Source organism: Mus musculus, chromosome 15 (genome assembly GCF_000001635.26).
Source record: "Mus musculus strain C57BL/6J chromosome 15, GRCm38.p6 C57BL/6J".
Taxonomy (NCBI): domain Eukaryota; kingdom Metazoa; phylum Chordata; class Mammalia; order Rodentia; family Muridae; genus Mus; species Mus musculus.
In genome coordinates, this window is record NC_000081.6 from 75,752,088 (window position 1) to 75,774,081 (window position 21,994).

At 48.9% G+C, this 21,994-nt stretch overlaps 1 protein-coding gene and 1 non-coding gene across 5 annotated transcripts in view; one reads left to right on the forward strand and one right to left on the reverse strand.

Annotated features, from left to right (window-relative positions):
- Window positions 1-2,342: 2,342 nt before the first annotated feature.
- Zc3h3 (zinc finger CCCH type containing 3) overlaps window positions 2,343-21,994 on the reverse strand; it is an 87,632-nt gene continuing 67,980 nt past the window's right edge. For 3 of the 4 annotated variants that reach the window (XR_003951363.1, XM_017316551.1, XM_011245566.2), the window contains 3 exons: window positions 5,453-5,637; window positions 4,536-4,879; window positions 2,343-2,863 (listed from right to left, as the gene is read on the reverse strand). Coding sequence is in view for 3 of the 4 variants with exons in the window: in XM_017316551.1 (XP_017172040.1) it covers window positions 2,832-2,863; window positions 4,536-4,879; window positions 5,453-5,637 (561 nt within the window). In the remaining variant the exon portion in view is untranslated. The remainder of the gene's footprint in view (window positions 2,864-4,535; window positions 4,880-5,452; window positions 5,638-21,994) is intronic. The other variant, NM_172121.1, reaches the window with a different exon arrangement.
- Window positions 7,772-7,902, forward strand: Gm23747. The gene has a single exon (XR_003951687.1). It is a non-coding gene; the product is annotated as a small nucleolar RNA SNORA17 (small nucleolar RNA).

The window sequence follows — 21,994 nt, forward strand, 5'->3', positions numbered from 1 at the left end:
GACATGGTGAAGTTAGAGGCCAAGGAAAGATTCCATCTCAAGCAAAAGATGGAAGGCAGCATCCTGGGCTTCTGATGAGAGTCCTTGGCTTGGCCATCGCTCTGTCCCATCCTTATCCCCATTCCTGCCTATAATCCAGGCACCATTAGTGGGTGCACACTCCATAAAGGGGGGCCAGTTGGGGAGTAGTAGGCCCAACCATGAGGCCCACTGCCAGCCCCAAGGTAGCAGCCAGTGACATGTCCTATCTCCTGACCCCACCCCCACCCCCACCCCAGTCCCCCACCCCCCGCCACCTCCACACATACCATATTCACCATCCCTGGTTTCCATGGCTTCTTCTAGGCACACAGAAGCAGAATTCTACAAATACACCTCTGGGCATATTCTCTTACCCTAGGGTGCTCTGACCAGTATAGCTGGGAGGCTCCTCAACTGGGGGTTGGGGGTGGGGGAGGCAGTTCTGCTAGCCTCAGGGACCCAGTTTTGGAGCACAGGAATTCCTGCTGCATTGGCTCTGTCCAGCAGGCCCTGACACTGGCGGCTGCTCATATATACCAGTGTGGCATGTAGTTCCTTGGGACTTGGAGTGTGTTAGGGATTAGCTGCACATTGATCTGGTGAGGTGGAGCCCCTCTAGACAAGGCAGCATGGTCTATAGGCTAAGTGCTGGGCACAAAGGTGAGTTACAGCCAGAAGAGCAGCACCTACCATGGCTGTCTCTGGCTATGTCAGTACTTGGTGAGTATAGGTACCCACTGGTCTACTCAGGACTCCTACCTACAGTGATGCTCACTAGGGAAGTGAGCACAAAGGGTGAGGGTGTGCTCGCTTGGAACCTATCTATGAAACTAGAATGCTCAAGGACCCTAGCCTGAGAAGTCAGCCGTGTGTGTCCCTCTGCCAGCCTGTGGATCATCAGCCATAGGGCAAGAGGTGGGAGCATGGAACAGGTGAGTGGTACCCTGCAGCTCTGCTTATTTCTATACCCCCTACCCAGGAAGAAGAGGGAGACCAGAAACACTGATCCTCCCCAGAGCATGAGAAGGAAGATGCAGGGATGACCCTGTAGGCCCAATGGCACTGGATGGCTGTGGTATAGACGGTACTTCATTTTGGTGGACTTAGCTCCCCACATTCTACCTCTGAGCTACACACCCCCTCCAGGACATAGGTCCAACAGCATGTGCCTCTTCCACCCCCACCCCCTCTGCTGGTGCTCATGGGATAACCCTGGCTATCCAATGAGGAAGGGCAATCTGAGGGACAGTTAAATTAGTCCATCCACTCAATGCCCAGGTTGGTAGCACAGGCAACCCCCCAAAAAAGCATCTAGGAGCCCATTCTCCATGCCAGGCAAGGAAACCTGGCTGGCTTGGAGATGCCAACAGGAAACCCTGTCCATCAAGCTCCAGGGGTCCAGTATCCTAGGACTCTAATCCAGTCAATGAGGGGTCTCATGCTTCTCTTCTAGACTGGTCTAGGTTCAGAGCCCACCTTTTTGCTGGACTTCCTACAGCGGGGCCTTGATAAAGTGATGTAGTGATGGTGAGGGGTATCTGGTTACATGGCTAGACCTGCCTATGTTGGACATTTTTTATGAATCAGCCTCTGGTTGGTTTTTTTTGTTGTTGTTCTTTGAAGCCTGTGTGAGGACACTCAGTTCCTGGGCAGGGGCTGTGGTAGAGTGAAACAGCATACCTACAGCTCCTATAGCCTTAAGGGCAGAGGTGATTGCCCCCTGTGTGGGGGTTGGGCACCAGGATCCTGAAGGACAGATTTGGTGTAGGAAAGGCTGAGGGGCTTGGGGTACTGAGTCACAGCAAGGCATATGGACCCAGGCTACACGGTAGTGATGTCACCCACTATAGTATAGCATGGGGCAAGAGCTGACCTATACAAACATATCAGTACAGACACCAGGACATCGCTGGCCTGCATCACTGGGGACCTATAAACAAATTCATTGATGTCTCATCCTGGAAGGACCACTTGAATGATTCTGTATCTCCAGTCTTCCCTACCCGGCATCTCTGTGGGAGGAAGCAAGATCTCAGCCCGGTCTTCTGGAGACCCCTGTAGAGAGGAGGTCTATCCAAGCCATGCCCCTCCCTCCACAGGACAGCCAGGCCTTCTCTTCCTGTGCCTCAGTCCCAGCCTGTCCCATGTCACTTCACACTATAACCTGTAACCCAGCAGACCATATTTACATCGGCCTGGCCAAAGGGAGAGGCTGCCTCGGAACCTCTAAGCCACACCAGAGCCGGCAAGCGCAGGCCATACTCTTGCCTCCCTTATATGTCCACAGTCCTGAGGTTGTGTGGTAGTCAAGACAGGCCAACTAGACACAGGATAAAACCTTTATTGCTGAACATAAAATACCCACCAGAGAGGCCTGGCCATTAGCCTCTTCCCTGGGCAGGAGTCCTGGGTAGGGAGGGTTGGGGGCACCAGTCCTACAGCTGCCAATGCCACCACAGGAGACAGGCTGGGATGAACCTCACATGGCACCCTGATGGATGGGGAGCCAGGGACAAGTCCTAGAGTGAGGCTGGGTGCCTTGGAGGGGAGGAGGGGCAGAGGGGAGGAGGGGAGAAGGGGAGGGAGAGGAACAGGGAATGGACAGGGCCTTGGCTTGAGGGAGAACAAGGCCTGGGCACACAAAGGCCTCCAGAGGCTAGGAGCCAAGTGGGAGGAGCTATGACTCCTGGTTAGAGCCCCAGCTGGGCTCAGTGGCAGGCTGCTTCTCCTCAGGAGCAGTTGTGGGTAGAGCCTTCATCCTCTCCAGGGGTGAGGGTCTGAGGTAGGTGCGGGCTGGTCCTCAGGGGGCCTCACAGGCGTGGTTTGATGTGTAGCGGCTTCCCTATACAGAGAGCAAAGGTCAAGCATCAAGCCATTGCAGCCCCACAGGAACTCCCCCACTCCCAAGGTTCTGGCTGAGGCTCAGGCCAGGGAAAACTAGCAGCCCAGGCCTGTCAGCACAGGTCTGCAAGGGCCAGCCTCCAGGGCTCATCTACCTCTCCAGTCCCTGCCATGAACCAGGCCCCAAGGAGCAGAGAGAGGGGAAAGGGACCAGGATTCTGCTTTCACGGTCTTCCTGGGCTGCGTGGCAGTGGAGGAGGGCCACGCGGCCCTTGTACAGTGGGCTGGGCGGGCCCACGAGTGGGAGCCACAACACTGCAGGCTGAGCTATAAATACTGGGTGCGTGCAGACACGCAGGCACATGCCACACTCGCACCTGGGAGCAAGGCTGCCAGACACAGACAAGGCAGCTGTGCTCTCCACATGGGAAACTGAGGTGTTGGGGAGCAGGTGGCCCCCAGAGGGGTGGGGTGAGTACGACCAGTAGAAGCTGACAGCGTCTGAAGGCAGGAAGGGCAGGAAGCCCAGGGTCCCTGGAGTGGAATGTCCTGAGGGCCCCTGCCTGGTGGGAGCTTTCTCTTCATAAATGTTCTGTGTCACTCTCCCAGGTGCCAGTGTACTGATGGTCACAGCTATTTCCATGTGGCTCTGTGGCATGACCCATATGCCCCTGTAACGTCTCTCTCATGGCGGATTCCTTTCTTCAGGGCTGTCCAGCCAGCCAAAGACAGAAGTGAGGCCCAGCAGCTGGGCCCAGGCCTGAAGATTCAACAGCCTCGGCCAGGTTAGCCCCCATTTGTCCTCTGGGCTGCTTCAACAGGCCCAGCCAGGCTTCCTGCCAGAGACTGCCCAGGCTCAGCTGAGCTTGCCCCTCCAGCTCCCTTCCTGACTGAACAAGCCTCATGAGTTTTCTGGAGCCCTTTTCTAGTCTGCCCAACCTACATACAGGGTACTCACACCCTGGGACTCCTTTCCTCCTGGGATTAACTTCTGGGTTCCTGGTCTTTAAAAATACACGCCGCCTCAGGGTCCCCAGCTGCTCCCCAGACAGTGCCACCTACATGGAAGGAACTGCTGTCCCATCTAAGTTCCAGCTGGGCAAGAGCATGGTATCATCTACTCTGCACCCAAGAAGGACGATGTAACCAGGAGGCAGCCCCTCCAGCAAGCACTTCAGTGTGCTCAGTGGGGCTGTTAGAGAAGCCTGCAGCAAGCATCTTCCATTAACGTTACGGCCGTGAAATATGACAATAAAATGATAGCCGTATGGTCGCAAATTTGCAGCCCGCCGAGCTGCGTGGGGTTTATCGTCACTCAAACGCGCAGAGAGCTGTAAAATGTTTACAGAAAGGGTCGTTTGCAGCCATAAAATCCTCTTTTCTCTCCTAAACAAGGCTGAGTGGAGCCATTTACCAAGCCCCAAACGCTCATTGGGGAGAGGGAACATCTGTTCTCTCCAGGAGTGTGCGGTGATCTTCCAGAACAAATTAACAGAAATGGGTGCTTTCTAATTAAATCAGCCCTCGCTGGGGTGGTCTTCAAGGCAGCCGCTGCTGTGCTTGCTCCTCACCGGCCTGCCCTGGGCACCCGGTACACTAACTCCCAGGCCCCACCCAGAGATGTCATTCTGAGTGTTCAGTTAAAAAGACCCAGGAGGGGCCAGACTGCTCACCTGAGTCCTTGGTGCGAGGGCTCCTGGGGGCCTGGGGCCCAGTCTCAGTCTGTCCTCCTGGGCTTGGGGAGGAGTGCAGGGAGATGAAGGATGGCAGCTTGCAGAGGCCACTGGAGCCTGTTCCTGAGCCTGTCCCAGAGACAGCTTCTTCCTGCTCCAAGGAAGGGGCTGGGGAGCTAGTAGAGGGAGAGGGGGAAGGAGAGGAGGCAGCGGTGGCCTTTGAAGACAGGGTAGAGGTGGAGGCTAATACCCTTGGGGAGGGAGGTGGGGAGGCTGGGGCCTCAGCTCCGGAAGCCAGACCACTGGACATCTGTCTGACAGAGCGCTGAGTAGTAGTAGGCTTCCTGCAGGAGAGGGGACAAAAGTGAGGGTGGGCGATGCTGGAGCGAGAGGGTGCTTGCTAATCATGTGCATGGCACCTATCCTATAACAGGGCTCCTAGCCCCTCACCCTCACACCAAGCCTAGAGGCCACTGGGCATGTCTGTACAGAGCTAAGGCTGGCCTACAGTCCAAGGAGGTTCCAGAGACTTTCACCTGAGGTGGATGGGGCTGAAGTCTGGGAAATTCCAGCTCCATTCCTCACCTCCTAGAGCCTCGGGTTCATCTGTAGGGAATCGCTATAATCCACAGGATATGGGCACAGCTCTGACAGCCCCATCCTCCAGGGGCTCACTCCCCTCTCATAGAGTGGCTCTCTGAGGGCCTCCAGGCATGCGGTGTCTGTGACTCTGTCCATATTCAGGGACTCAGAATGTGGGCATGTTAGGAGCTCTTGCCTCCAGCTGAGATTCCCTTTTGGAGTCCACAGTGTTGGAACAAGACTTTACCCCAGAGGGTCCTAATTGTCCTTACAGCAGGAATGGGCCACCTACAGCTCACACAAACTTGCATATGTAGCACCCAGTGATCTGTCACCTGAGTACGTGGCCAGCTGAGGCCTTGCTTCTGGGGGCTCCATCACTGGGCCCAGGGATAGGAGGTGCAGCTGTCCGCCGGCCATGTCGCTTCTGGTTACGATGGAGCAGCTGGCACTGGGAGCCACGGGGACAAATACCCCTGCGGGCAAAGTCAGGACACAGCAGCGTGTGCTTCTTCTTGCACTAGGGAAAGAATAACAGTTGATAGGACCAAGTGGGTACTATGGCTACACACGGAGAGGAGGGCCAAATACAGCCCAGTGAGAGTCCACTGACCCTATAAACTGCCCACCAGGGCTCAGAGCTAAAAGCAGCTTGCAGGAATGATGAGGCTACCAGGCTAGAGTTGTTCCACCTGGACATTCACTGAGGGCAGGGCCAGGGCCAGCGCCTGCCTGGGGATTCCCAGAGTCTGAGGCCAGGCTACTGCTGGGGCTCTGCCTGTCTGCTCTGTCTGCTTGTCTCTTCTCCAGTGGGTGTGTTTGGAGCAGAGGAAGGTGGGTGGGGCTTGAGGCCTCAGGGGACCTTATGGGATAGAGTTTGGGCTAGGAGCCCAGGCTAGCAGGGAAGGCAGGTCGGCTGAGGCCGGGCATCACTGGGTGAGGGCTGGGCCAGGCACTCGATCCATGGCACCTGTCGTGGGGCTAATTATACCAGTGTAGAGGGTAGGGGGAGGGCTATGCCAGGCAGCAGGTGTCCCAGGCCAAGGCTTAGACTCAGTTCTGTCCACCAGACCATATCAGGGACTCCAGAGGCCTCTGTCCAGGGTATAGAGGCAAGGCTCAGGCAGGGAGAGACTCAGGGATGTTGACTGGAGCTCAGTGCTCCTCAGCTCCACTCTGTCGCCCTGCTGCTACAAATCCAAAGCCTCTGCAAAGGAGGGCTTCCCTCTCCCCATAGCTCAGATGGACACAGCTTGGCACCCAAACTATCCCTTCCATTGGACCAGGAAGCAAGAAGCCCCAGGTCAAGCTGAGACACCCCCACTGAACTCACAGGATTTGCCAAGAGTTAAAATCTCAAAATCATCCATGGTGCCAGAGCAGCCCGTGCCAAGTCATGGCTACAGAACGGTAGGCCAGCAGGAGATAGGTCTCACAGTCTCAGAGGCACTTCCTCACAGACCTCATAACTTCCCTGTTGGAATGTATCACGGGAGGGAGGGGTGTCCCTACCCTGCTTCTGACAAGTAGGACAAAGCCTGGCAGAGGGGTCCAGCTGCAGTGAGGGAAGCAGACAGAGTAAGCGCCCTAGAATGATTTGCTCCTGTGGTGTGGGCACCCCACCTGCTCCACAAGCAGGTGCAGGCAAGGCTCCTCCCTCACAGACTCACTTATTCATTCCCACAAGGATGTGAGCTCCTGTGCACTGGGCCCAGCCAGCAACCTGGGGCTTAAAACTAAGGGCAGCCTGACAGGCAGAGGGAATGAAAGCTGGAATGGCCAGGGACTCACCACCCTGAGCATTGAGCATGTGGCCACGTGAGCCAGTGAAGGTGTAAACACTGTGAACAGTCACATTCGAGTAGTGCCAAGTGCTCCACAGACATGTTTTATCAAAGCTATAACAGACCGGTCGGCAGAGCTTGGTTCAGAGGCAGCCTGGACCCTAACGCTCTATACTATGACCCACAAGCACCTAAAATAGGATGGATGTAAGCAGAGATACACCTCAGAGGTCAAACATGATTGGCTTTCCACTTGGCAGAAGAAGAATGTAAAATATGGAATTCTATTCTCCATTGATAACATGCTAATTTTTTGATACATTGAGTGAAAAATAATGTTTATTTGTTTCCCTCCACATTTTCTTTTTTACACATGTGTGTTTTTCCCTGAAAGTGTTAACCTGGTCTAATACCCTTGAAAAACTCCCAAAATGCTGGGAAAAGTGAAGACCTTCCTTAGACCATGCACGAGCTATGATGAGAAAGCATGATGAGAAAAAACTCCTAGGTAGCAGAGACAGGGACCACCTTACTCGCAAGGCTTCAAAGGCCTGGCCAGCAATCTAAACAAGGACCTGGAGTTTAGGCTCTCACTTTATATAAGCAGAAAAGGAACCAAAGAAATGTGAAGGAAAGAAGCAAGGCACAGCAGGGAGTAAAGCCAGGGCACTCCAACGGTGCTGCTCCTCGTAACTAGTAACACGAGGACAGAAGCAATGCTTGCACAGGAGGAAGGCCAGATGAGGAGGACACTGGGACAGGAGGAGGCCACAACTCAGTAGGAGAGCATAAGCCACGGCTGTAGTCGGTAAAGTCTTAGGTTCAATCATTTACATTTAAAAACAAACAAACAAACAAACAAAAAGACCACCTGACCCTAGAGGCCTTGCAGGTGTGGCTGCTGTGTCACATGTGCATCAGTAGGTGGCAGAGAGGAGAGAGATTACATCTATGCTGTGGGTTATGACCTATGATATCTGAGTAATTAGTAGTCTAATATTCCCTGAAAAAGGGGAACCTGAGATGACCGAGACTAGAAGAACCCCACCTAGGACAATGGCTCCAGGTAGGAGTGAGCTCAAGACAGATGACCTTTGAGGGTCACTCAGGCAGGCTGAGCGAGGAGCAAACCAAAGGACCGCCAGACCAGTGCCATTGGGTCGGACAGGGAACCAGCCTGAGACTACCACCAGTCTGGTGCCACACCAGGTGGGCAGGGAGGCAGACCATGCCCAAGATGACCCACTGCCTGGAACCATAATGTATGAGTGGCCCAGAGTACTCCTGAAACCACTCCTGAGATGACCCCAGACACTCAGAGAACCCAGGCACCACTAAGAGGAGCAAGTGAGTGGTGGAAGAATGGAAGAATGTGGGCACAATGCAGAGAGGCACAACTGGAGACTCACGGGTAGTTATGAACATCCTGGTGTGAGTAGCTGGTGATGACACCTGGGACCATAGCGTGGCCTAACCTGGGCTGCCACCAGAGGCCACCTCTGGGTCCATAACCATGCAGCAGCAGTGTCTGTTAGCACCAAAGACCAGGCGAACTTCCCTGGTCTGGGCTGCCAACTTGGACCATGTTGATGACTGAGGGCTGCACAGAGCTGATCCCGCTCTGTTGGAGAGCTGGCCCTGGGGGCATGGGAGCAAGAGTGTCCCTGCCTATCACTGGCTGCAGCACTTCGAAGAGCACTTGCCTGGGTACCACAGTAGAGCTGGCCCTAGAAGTGGGGGTTGTAGGTGAGCCACCCCTAAGGGTGTGAGCACAGGAGAGCTAGCCCCACCTCTTGTGGAGACTCCCTCCTCTATTCCCTCAACCCTCACCATCTATGTCGGGGGTGAGCTGGCTCCAGGGTCATGAGAGTGGCAGTGGGAAAACTGGCCGTGTCCCTCACCAGCCGTAACATTCAGGAGAGCGGGCCCTGCACCTAGTCTGGGAAGCAGAGTAGAGCTGGCCCTGACCGTGGACACTGCTGGTGAGCAGGCCCGGAGGGCATGAGAGCAGGTGAGCCAGCAGGCTGACTAGCTCAGATACCTCTCAGGCCCAGACCCAGGGCTTTAGACTGGCCCACCTCAACATCTACCCCATGGATGGACTGCCGGGGTGCATGAGGCCGGTCCTACAGATCCAAAACTAAGATCTCCACGACATGGCACAGCAACAGAAGGAGTTCAAGTGAGGTTCCAGTATTCACAGTGTAGCAGAAGCCACAAGCCTCAAACCAGACCCACCAGTCATTGCAATGAACATTTGCAAGCAAAGAAATGTGGACAAAAGGGTGCACTGTGGAACACACTGGGACACACTGCAGCTTCCATAATGAGTTGTTGTTTTCTATTGGGGGGTGCAAGGGGAGGGGGAGATGAGTGGGATTGGGGAATACGATGTGAAACTCACAAAGAACCAATAAAAAGTTTAAAGAGACCAATGCCACATTGTGAACAAGCTTGATGCGGGAATCAATCTGAGTAAACAGGTGAAACCAACAAGTTCCAGAAACACTAACAAGGAACAACAAAATTTAGATTTTCTTACTGCCATAAAGGAATTTCAACCAATATTTAAGAAAATTCCAACCCAAAGAGGTTTTCATTATAGTTTTCCAAGAATTTACAAGCCAATCCTATTTCATGAACAAATCAAATTGACAGATGCGTAGAAGAGAGAAGAACCACTCTATGTGGCCAGAACAGTCTGGAAAAAAGAGCTTGTCATGAGGAGAGCATCGGGGCCCACGCTGAGCACTGTGAAGCTGCAGGACCACAAGGGAATCAACAAACGAGAGGCAGAGAGGGAAAGCAAGCCTGGGGATGGCCCCGTGGGTAAAGGGCCAGCGGCCGAGAGCCTGATGGATTCAGCTGGACTGCTGAAGCCACACACAGGCTTGGGATGCCAGAGCTAATCCACGGGCTCACCTGACATCCACACAGACACTGGCACAAGAACAAAACCAACCTCCAGAAAGGAAGTGCGGTCCAGAGGAAAGGCACGACACACGACGGTCAGGCCAGGGAAGAGGAGGAGTGTGGGAGAAACCTGGGATGTGCCTGGACCTCACTAGTCACACTTGTCCACTTAACAACATACAGATCGTTCCAATCACCATCACAGGTACCATGGAGCAAGGCTGCAGGAAACAAGATCAACATGGAGACTGTTTTTCTGTACATGAATGAATAGAGAGAAAATAAAATTTAAAAATACTTTTTTTTTGGTTGACCTACAATTGAACCAGGGTTCCATGTATGCTAAGCAAGAGCTCTACAAGTGAGTCCTACCCCCAGCCCACTATGCTCTATTTGCAATAGTAACAGTGCCACTTCAGTGGCTGGGTGCGAAGCACACTGTGACAAAGGCTTACGTCCATTCTCACTGCCCTGGCCAACAGACTGAACTCCAAATGTGCCAGGTGTGCTAAGTCCATCTGTGATCCCATCACTCAGCAGGCTGAGGTGGGAGCCTCCTGAGTTTGAGGCTAGCAAGACTCTGCTTTACACACACACACACACACACACACACACACACACACACACACACACACAGAGGAAATCAACAAGCAAATAAAACAACCCAAGTATTCTTTTCAACTTAACAAAGTGACTCTCAACTTTATATCTAGGATCAGTGGGTGGTATCACACCTGCCCAGCATACTCCAAAGGAATGAATGAATGAGCGAGTGAATGAATGGAGAAAAATATACTTTTGGAAGAAAGAGGGTAAGTGTAATGAAAACTAGCTGGTATGGTAGTGTGCAACTTTAATTTCAGCACTTGGGAAGCAGAGGTGGGTGGATCTCTGGGAGTTCGAGGCCAGCCTGGTCTACAGAGTGAGTTCCAGGACAGCCAGGGCTATAGAGAGAAACTCTGTCTCAAAATAAATAAATTAAAAAAAAATAAAAAAATTTTTTTTTGTTCTTCAAACATATACCAGAAAAATAAAATGAAAAAAATTTTTCAGAAAAAGAAAAACTTACATTCTAGTAAGGCAATCATACAGGGTGATTCCCATCCCTCAGAAAGCGAAGATCAGTAAGTCTGAGGCAAGCTTGGGCTATGTGCAATAAGAACCTGTCTCAAACAAACCAAGCTGCACAAAGGAGGATAAAGAGATCTAGCAGCAAGGGACAGAACGGGGAACACACCACACGAGGTGAAGGCTCATGCTGAGATTCACATCCAAGATACTTAACAGCTAACCTTCCAGGCCTATCTATACTCATATTAACAGCTAACCTCCAGGCCTATCTATACTCATATTAACAGCTAACATTCCAGGCCTATCTATACTCATATACTAGCAAACTTCCTCCAAGTCAGTATGGAAGATAAAACCCAAAGGGAGACTGAACACTCTGAGCAAAACTTATCAGACAGGAGGGCACACGGGGCTCACACAGCAAAGCTCATCAGACGGGAGGGCACACAGGGCTCACACAGCAAAGCTCATCAGATGGAGGGCACACAGGGCTCACAGCTTAACAGCTCAAGGAAACCCCAATGCCTCCAGCAGCTGGAAGGAAAGGCCAACATCTGTGAGGCTGCCCAGAGAGAAGCTGGCAACATGCTGTCTGCACATGTGTATGGATAACAGAGCTGGGTTTATACGCCCTGGTCTTCCAAGTGCAGCCTTCTACAATGGCTCCAGGCTGTGTACTTTTCTGTACCCAGCTTTCCCTACAGAGCATGCTCCACAATGAGGGCCACTGCCTATTCCCCACAACTGCCTACTCTAGAATAGCGCAGGGATGGTGGTAGTTTTACTAGCAGGTGGCTTGCACACCTGCAGCTAATGTGAAGGGGGAAAGGATGAAGGTCTGTATGGCCTGCTTCCCTGTGGCCAAGAACAGGCTGTCTCCACTGACCTGTGGACAATAATGGCTGCTCACACCCCTCGTTCCTGAAGCCTCATTTACTAACCTTTCCTGAGGGCAAGCCCTCAGTCACACCAGCATTGTCTCCACCAGATGGCTTGCTCATGTCCCCATCCTCAGGGCCTGCTCTAGCCTCATTCCCACCACCTAAAATTAGAGCTGCATCCACACCCTGAAGCTCAGACGGACCCTCTGAGTGCCTGCTCTATCTATTCTTGCTGTCCTGTTCTAGTCACAACCTATCTCACCCAGCCTCCTTCACCCTGAAGCTGGTGAATGCAGCGGAAATTGGTGGGAAGCTGGAGAAACCCGGTGAAGCTTGGACAGAAGGTGGCAGAAGTTGGCAGCAGCAGGTCACATAACGAGTAGCAGGCCTCTCAAATGGGCTTTTTGTTTGTTTTCTAAGTCTCTCCTGGCTGCTGACCAGTCGTGGGTACAGAGGGTATCAGCAGCAAAGGAGCCACAAGTGGTCATGGGATCCTTGTGCACCATTAGTAAATCTATACTGATTCCAAAGTAAAAGTGTATTAGATAACGTAAGTGGCTATTGGCACTAGGTTTGGGAGAGCAGGAAACAGCATCAGCAGTGTGGAAAGTGTGCTCCAACCGGGAGTTCAGCCTTGAGACAGGGCCCAGATTCACCAATACTGCAGAATGCCACAGCACCAAAGCCCCAGAGGGCAGGATCTGAGTTTTAGATCAGGAACAGTGCCTGGGGCAGAGGAGAAAGGGGCAGAGGAGAAACGGCTTCTTAGGGACTTAAAGGTTCAAGGTCATTAGATATGGACAGCTGATTTCTGGAACTATCTACTTCCAGATGGGGCTGGGCTGCACTTAGGAAATGAGCCCATATCAGAGCACAGAGGCTGAGGCCTTTGCTGTGAGGGGGGCAGTTTTGAGTGAGCTGGATATGCCTGGTCAGCAGGGTTGGGAAAGCAGGCAGAAGGCAGTTGTGTATGTGCTGGGGAGAACAACAAGGGGTTTAGAAGAAGAGAATCCAACAAGGACCTAAGACCCTGCCAAAGGGACATCACAGGGATGACAAAGTCAAAAGGCCAAGATGAGGGGAGAGACCGTGTTAGGTATGGACCTGGTTTGAGGGGCAGTGAGCAGGGAGATTTCGTTTCTTTTTGAGGCAGGGTCTCCTGTAGCCCAGGCTGGCCTGGAACTTGCTTGCTATTGTTATGTAGCCAAGATGACCTTGGACTTCAGATGCTCTACGTTTTAGGTATGAGATCACAGACATGTACTTCCATGTATGGCTTATGTGGTGCTGGAGACCAAACCCAGGGCTTCCTGTCTGTAACTCTACCTACTGAGGCAACATACATAGCAGCTTCTGTCTTCAGCTAAGGAGGACAGTGGACAAAGAAGGGCAGTCAGCAGTGTTTACCCCATGTGATGATAATGAGGAGGAACTTCCCCACCAATACAAGACAAGATGCCCAAGTTTAAGTGGAAAATAATGTTATCATCTAAAGAACAAGCAAGAGCTCAGACAAATTGCTAAGGTAGCATTTGAATTTGAGGCTGGAAAAGCCACTGGCTGCTCGAGGGTCAGCAGGCTGATATTTGGGAGCTCGGCTGAGAGAGCACTGAGAACAGCAGAGGCGGTGAGGTGTGCCTATGATGTTTCAGAGGGAAGCGGGGACTCTTGTCAGAGCTACGAACGCAACACCTGGACTTCAGCATCTGTGGTTCTAGTCAGGGATGTGAAGAACTGGAAGAGACCAGAACCACTAAAGTAAAAACCTTTATTTTGTTGGGACAATTAAAATCTTCTGGGGAGTGTTTCCTCAGAGTCAGCAGGCATAAGCTGTGTTCCTGAAGTAGCCAAAGTTGTACCTCATGCTTGTAGTCAAACTTAGTAGTGTACAAGTCACCCAGACAGTAGAGGTTTGAAGGTACAAAGAGGTTAATGAGACGTCAGAGCCAGGGCTGACTTGCCAGGACAGCAGCAGCTATGGAATAGAGTCAGCATGTGCTGCAAAGAGCTGAGCCCAGCGAGTGATCCAAAGGCAGTGAGTGGATCCCAGACACTGGACACCACCTCCCTCTCAGTGCTGTTTTTTACTTTGTTCATCCTGACCGTGCCCTGGTTCTTCCTTCGTGGGGTACAGCATTTGACTTGTTTTTGATTTTACAGGAACCCACAGTTTTATGACAGAGAGACTTTTTGATAATTTGAGAGAGAGAATTGGGTATTTTAGAGAGACTTTGGACTTTGAAAGAGACTTAGAATATTTTAAAGAGACTGAACTTTTAAAGTATTGAAAACTAAAAGACTATGGAACTTTTAAGTTATACTATGTTTATATTGTGATATTAATTTGAGATCTTGGAGATGAAGAAAAAAAAATTTTTTGAGACAGGATTTCTCTGTGTAGCCCTGGCGGTCCTGGAACTCACTCTGTAGAGCAGGCTGGCCTCACACTCAGAAATCCGCCTGCCTCTGCCTCCCAAGTGCTGGGATTAAAGGTGTGTGCCACCACTGCCTGGCAGTTGACTTTTTAATAACTGTTATGTCATGTGCATTGGTGTTTTGTCTGTATATACGTCTGTGTGAGGGTATTGGAGCCTCTGGAACTGGAGTTACAGACAGTTGTGAGCTGCCATGTAGGTGCTGGGAACTAGCCCTGGATCCTCTGGAAGAGGACCGTCTTTCCAGTCCTGAAATATTACTGTTTAATAGTGTTATATTGGTATGCCAAGTTGACAAGGGGCTAATTATCTTGGCTAGTTTTATGTCATTTTGACACAAGCTAGAGTCATTTAGGGAGAGAGACTCTCAACTGAAAAAATGTCTCCATAAGACTTGCCTCTACACAAGTCTGCAACATATTCTCTTATTGATTGCTAGGGGAGTGCCCAGATGACTGTGAGTGGTGTCACCCTGGGCAGGTGGTTCTGGGTTCTATTGAAAAAAAAAAAAGCAGGTTGAGCAAGCCATAAGCAACACTCCTTCACGGTGTTGGCTTCTGTTCCTGCCTTCAGCTTCCTACTCTGCCTTCCCTAGATGATGGACTACAAGCTGTGAGCTCAAACAAAGCCTTTCCTCCCCAAGTTTGCCTCTGGTCATGGTGTGTCATGACAGCAATGGAAACCCAACTAAGAAAATGCTGAGACATCAGGCCGTGCCAACCTGGAGGGGACAGGTGCCAGAACACTGACGATGGTAAAGCAGCAAGAGAACCATGCTCCACACTAACGAGGCAGCGAGTGTGTCAAAAACGACAAGAGGGTGCAGGCGAGTCAGTGCGAAAGTTAGAGCTGAAAAGTACAATGACTGAAATAAACTCAGCAGCGGACAGAGGGGCACAACTGAACTGGAAAGTAACCGGAACCACAGAGATATCAAAGTCAGACCAGGACCCTGGAGTCTGTAAGCCAGGACCTAACTGTACTGTAGTAGAAGACACAGAAGGGAACAAACAACCAACTCTCAATCCAGGAAGCAGAGTGAACTCCAAACCGGACAGACTAAGAACTCCTCCTAGAATACAGATGATCAGACTCATAAAAGTTAAAGACAAAGAAAGAACCAAAGAGAAACAGTATAACCTTCATGACAAAAAGAAAACAGAGCTAAGCTGGAATCTGTCTGTCTGTTTCCTGAAACAGGGTCTCACCATGTAGCTCTGCTTGTCTTGCAACTTGCTTTGTAGACCAGGCTGGCCTCAAACTCAGAGATCAGCCTTGACTTTGCCTCCTGAGTGTTTGGAATCAAATGTGTGTCCTACTATGCCCAGCTTTCTGTCCCTTTTTGAGCTTTCTTAATTGTGCTTGAAATGAAAGCTCGAGTGCTGACTGTGTGCGCTTTTCACTGTTATTTACTTGTCTCAGGGCAGAGCTCCACTGTGTAGTCAAAAGTGAGCCTCCTGCTTCAGCCTCCTGAGTGCTGAGACTTCATGTTAAATGCTAAATATAAATGGTACAGGCTCATTAATTAAAAAAAAAAGATATTGTCAGAATGCATTTTAGAACATGACTTAGTTATCGCCTGTCTACAAAAAAAATCACTTAAAATGCAATGAATAGATATAAGTTGAAAATAAAAATATACAAGCTGGGTATGGTGGTACACACTTTTAATCCTAGCACTTAAGAGGCAGAAACAAGTGAATTTTTGTGAACTCAAAACCAGCCCACTACAAGCCAGCCAGGATTACATAATAAGACTGTTGTCCCAATGTATATGGTATGTGAATATGTGTATACATATTATATATTACATATTACATATAATATGTATTATATAATAGATATATGTAGAGAAAACCTCTTATAAGCAACACCTGCCAATAAAAAAGCCGATGGGCAATGAGCTGAGGCAGGGAATAGGAGGTGGGACACTCGCTGGAAGAGAGAGGATTCTGGGAAATAGTGAGAGTATAAGAAAGACACAGTAGCTGAACTCAGGACAGAATAAAGAAGAGACTAGAGAGAGCTCTGAGACAGCCACAGAAAGACGGACGATGTAAGCCAGCAGGTGGATAAGCTTGGGAAGATGCCGACAGAGATGCTAAGGAAGACACTAAGGAAGAAGTGGGCCAGGACTGAAGAGAGTTAACTAACCAAGTGGTAGACATAGAATAGTTTGAATGGGTTAAATAAGTTTTGAGCTAGTCAGGAAATAAGCCAAAGCTTATGACCTACACATTTAATAAATAATTAGTGTCAGAGTCATTGTTAATAGAAACTAAGTGGCCAGGAGGAAAAAGAGTTAATTTCTTAACACACACACACACACACACACACACACACACACGCATGCGCGCACGCGCACACGTAGGTATAGAGGAATTAGAGAGATGGCTTAGTGACTTGGAGTATGGACTGCTCTTCCAGAGAACCAGAGTTCTGTTCTTGGTGCCATGTTAGGTGGCTCACCACTGTCACTCTAGCTCCAGGCAGACCTGATACCTCTGGCCTCCATGGATACCTGCATTCATGTGCACAGCATACATGATTAAAAATAAAATGAGGGTGAGGGTGAGGGTGGGTGGATGGGTGCATGCTGGAGAGGTGGCTCAGAGGAAGAGCACTGGCTACAACCCACATAGCAGCTTACAACTGTCTACAACTACAGTTCCAAAGGATCCAATGCCCTCTTCTGGCCTCACAGGGAGTAGCTCATAGGGAGTGGCACTAAGACACTACATGCATGCAAGTGATGCACAGACAGATACACAGGCAAAACACTCAAGATGCATACAATAAAAACAAATAAAATTAGTGTTGGGTGGTAGTGGTGCAGACCTTTAATCTCAGCACTCAGGAAGCAGATCTCTGTGAATTTAGGACCAGCCTAGTCTACAGAGCTAGTTCCAGGAAAGACAGATTTACACAGGAGAAACCCAGCCTTGGGGAAAAAAAAAAGAACAAAAAACAAGCAAACAAACAAAATTTTTATATGCACACACACACATACACACATACACACATACACACACACACACACACACACACACACACACACGGAAAAGGACTAGCTAACACAGAGTTGATCTGGTGAAGAAAGGATCGGCTATAATCCAATCTGAAAAGGAGACTGCAGAGCAAAGAAAGCAGAGCCGGAAAGCCTTATACAGTGATAAGAAGTCAATCTATAAAAGGATGAAGCAACTGTAAATGCACTCCTCTCCCTCCCCCCCGCATGTTTGCACTTGCCTCTAATCCCAGCACTGAGAAGCAGGACTGCCACAAGCTGGAGATGTGCCTCCTTTAAATTGTGAGTTCTAGTCCTACAAAGACACCCTGTCTCAACAGCCCAGCCTAATAAAGTAAAACCTAAAATGCATATGTACCGAACAAAAGAGCTTTTTCTTTAAAAAAAACAAACTTACTTTATGTGCATTAGTGCTTTGCCTACATGTATGTATGTGTATGATGTGTATGCCTAGTGCCTGCAGAGGTCAAAAAACAGCACAGATCCCTTGGAACTGGAGTTACAAATGATCATGAGTCAACATGTGGGTGCTGGGAATCAAACCCAGGTCCTCTAAGGAGTAGCAAGTGATCTTATCTGCTGAGCCATCTCTCTAGCCTTACAAAAGAGCTCTACAGGAACTATAGAGATGGCTCATCAGGTAAAGTGCTTGCGACATAAGCATGCAGTCCCTGAGTCTGGTCCCAGAACTTACATAAAAAGGTGGGCACAGCAACCTGCCTACAATTTCGGTGACAGAAAGGCAGACAGGATGACCCCTAGGGCTGACATATGCGGCCCACCGGTGAGCTCCAGCTCCTGTGAAAGGAAATGGCCCCCACAGGCTCACAGGAGGTGGCACTATTAAGAGGCGGGGCCTTGTTAGAGAGGGTGTGGACTTATAGAAGTAAGTGTGGTGCTGGAGGAAGTGTGTCACGGTGGGCTTTGAGGTCTCAGATGCTCAATCCAGGCTCAGTGTGGCTATTTATTTCTACTGCCTGTGGATCAAGATGTAGGACTCTGAGCTCCTTTTCCAGCACCAATGTCTGCCTGCATTTCACCAGGCTTCCTGCCATGATGATAATGGTCTAAACCACTAAAGTGTAAGCCAGCCCCAATTAAATGTTTTCTTTTATAAGAATTGCTGTAGTCATAGTGTCTCTTCACAGCAATAGAAACCATAACTAAGACAACCTGTCTCCAAAATTAAAGTGAAGAGCAACTAAGGAAGACACTTGATGCCAATCTCTGGTCTTTACATACACATGTATGCATGTGCACACATACCAAACACACACACATACACATGCATATGTGTATACACAACAACCACAACAAAACTGTCTGACACAAAGGAGAGATAAACAGACTCATGAAAACTTGATACCTAGGGGCTAAGGATGTAGCTCAATTGACAGAATGCTTGCCCACTATGCATGATGCCCAAGGTTTTGGTCTCCCATGCCACATAACTCAGGCAGGGTGACACATAGCTGTAGTCACAACTCTTTGAATCTAAAGCCAGGAAGATCAAATGTTCATGATCATCCTTAGCTACATATTGAGTCTGAAGTCAAGTCGGGCTACATAAAACCCTGTTTCAAAAAAAGAAAAGAAAGAAAAGAGAAAGCTAGATGAAAACTCAAAATATCTTTAAGACCAGCAAGATGGTTTAGTAGACGAAGCAGCTCTGGCCACTTAAGTAATATATACACATATACACAAACAGTACATAGTCATACACATATACATAAACAGTAGTCATACACATATACACAAACAGTACATAGTCATACACATATACACACATAATACATAGTCATACACATATACACAAACAGTACATAGTCTCATATATATATACACATACAATAATAACATTTTTTTAAAAAAAATCTTTCAACAGCAAAATCTATTACAAAATCACAGAATGTTTTATCTAGCAAAAAAAACCAAGACATTTTCCCCCCAGGGCACCACAGCACCTCCTTTTTCCTTACATGGGGATGTTTGTTAAGGTCTAATGTTCTCACATAACAATAGAAAACTGGCATTTGTGGTCCAACATGTTTTGAAGCACAGGTGGGACAGACTGTAGTCTCATCATTGGGAAACAAATAGGTTCAAAGTTTGACTTTAGCCTTGGCTGCATAGTTATTTTTGTCCCAAACAAACAAATTAAAAATCCAGTATAAAATACATAAGGTACATAAATACATAGTGTGCAATGTGTCTGAGGCTATAGGTGAAATCAAGATGTCTCTAACTCAAGGTCAGCAATAAGCCATGTGTTTTGGTCAGAAACCAGCAGCTAGGAAGGGAAGATGGGTCCATCCTGTAGAAAAGAGCTACAAAAACAGGCCCAAAGAGCAAGGCTGTAGTGGTGCACGCCTTTAATCCTAGCACTTGGGAGGCAGAAGCAGGCAGGTCTCAGTGAGTTTGAGGTCAGCCTGGTCTACAGAGTGAGTTCCAGAACAGCCTGGGAAGACACAGAGAAACTCTGCCTGGAAAAACCAAAACCAAAACCAACCAAGCAAACAGGCCCAAAGACACATGAATAGTTGGGGATGCAATGTGACTTTAGTAGAACATTTTATCTAGCATGGGTCTGAGTCCAGACGAGATAGGGATAGGGGCAGAGAGAGATTAAAATTACACAGAGTATATTCTTTACTATGAGGGCATCAAATCAAGGTCAGAAAGACAAGAAACATTTCTAGAATCCTGAAAACCAGGCAGTACACTTGTAAATCCCCCGGGTCAGAAAGCAGCAGCACTGAGACAAGCAGCCCTGCGTGAGAGCCCAGCAGGGCAGTGCTAGGGACACAGCTAACCAAACACACTTAGACAAAGGGGAACCCTCCCAGTCCTCAAGAACCCAGAGGAGGAAAGGGCAAAACAAATGCCAGGCAAGCAGAAATACATAAAGAGAGGAACACAAAGCACTGAAATGGAAAAGGGGAGCCAGCGCCAACAGAACAATCAGTGAGCCAGAGCTGTCGTGTGGAAGACCAATGGGATCTGCCAACTCCAGCCACACAGGTGAGAAAGAAAACACACTAAGTATCAGGAATGGGGTGCTCATTAGATGCCGGACACCACAAATATAATTAGAAAATATTTCAATCACACCCAGAAACACAACCTACTGACATCAACTCTCTCTCACACAGAGCACTGAGTTAGAAATACCTCCCCCGGGAAAGAAAGCCTGCGACTACAGACTGGAGGCCCCATGGTGAGCGTGCTACTACGTCTTTTAATGACGAATCAGCAGTAGTTTTTCTCAAACTTTCCTAACTGGCAAGAAGGACATATTTCTAAACCTCTCCCATAAGGTCAGCATTACCTGGAAACCACAACACCACACTTCCTCAGAAGCCCACGGCCGGCAGCACTCAGTGACAGAAAAGAGGAGGGCTCCACTGTTGCCACCTTTACTCCAAAGACTGACTTTCCAGACAGAACAACTAGGCGAGGAAAAGAAACAAAAGGCCTTTTGATGGAGACGGGAGCAGTAACATTTTGTCTGCCTTCAGATGACAGATCTTACGTTTCAAAAGTCCTAAGGAACCCATAAAAAATTGTTAGCATTAACAAATGAATTCACAACATGCGGTGGGGAAGATGCCCTTTTTATGAAAATATGAAGTCATCCAGTCACCATGGAACACAGTTTGGTGGGTCTACAAAAAGACAAATATGCTAGGCAGTGGTGGCACACGCTTTTAATCCCAGAACTTGGGAGGCAGAGGCAGGAGGATTTCTGAGTTCAAGGTCAGCCTGGTCTACAGAGTGAGTTCCAGGACAGCCAGGGATATACAGAGAAACCCTGTCTTAAAAAAATCAAAAAAAAAAAAAAAAAAAAAAAAAGACAAATATAGGATTGACCCATGATCCAGCAAGGAAGTAAAAGCAGGTATTGATGCCAGTGTCTGTTATAGCATCATTCAGAGCGGCCAAAAGGTGGCACTAACCCATGTCTATTTACAGATGTGCAGTGATGAACAGGATGCCTGCACACATGTGATGGAATATTATTTGGCCATAAAAAGGAATGAAGTTATTATATATGTAACAATATGAACCCTGAAAACACTATGCTGAGAAAAAGGCCTACATGGCAGACACAGAGGAACAACTACTGCCGGATTTTATCATGGATACGCCCGGGCAAGGCTGCCAGGAGCTGGCGACTGGAGGAAAAGGCAGCTGCGCTTACTGCATTAACAGCATTTCAGTTTGAAGTGCTGAAAAAGGTTTAAAATATTTCATAGAGGTGCTGAATGCAGAATACTGTGAATATTTATTTACTTTTGGGATGGGTCTTGCTGTGTGACCCTGGCTAGCCTAGAACCAGTATGTAGATCAGACTGGGCATAAACATGTATTGATCTTCCCACCTCTGCATCCCAAGTGCTGATTCAATATTGTAAATCTAATTAATCAGTGACAGAATTGTTGCCTTAGGAATGGATAAAATAATGAGCCTTGCTATAAGTGTTACAGCACAGATTTGTGTGGGGTTCTGCGGTTCACACTCAGGGCCTTGCTAACGCTAGGCAGGCTCTTTACCATGGAGTTACATCCTAGTTCTGTATCACAATATTCTACCCTGTTTCATGCCATAATTAAAGAACAAACACAACAAGCTGTGAATGATGAGGGCTTATTTCTATGGTGGGGTGCTTGCCTAGTGTGCATGAAGCCCTAGGCTCAATCCTAAGCACTGAAAAGAAACAAAAATAATATACCAATAGCCATGACGTACACTGTGTGAGTCACA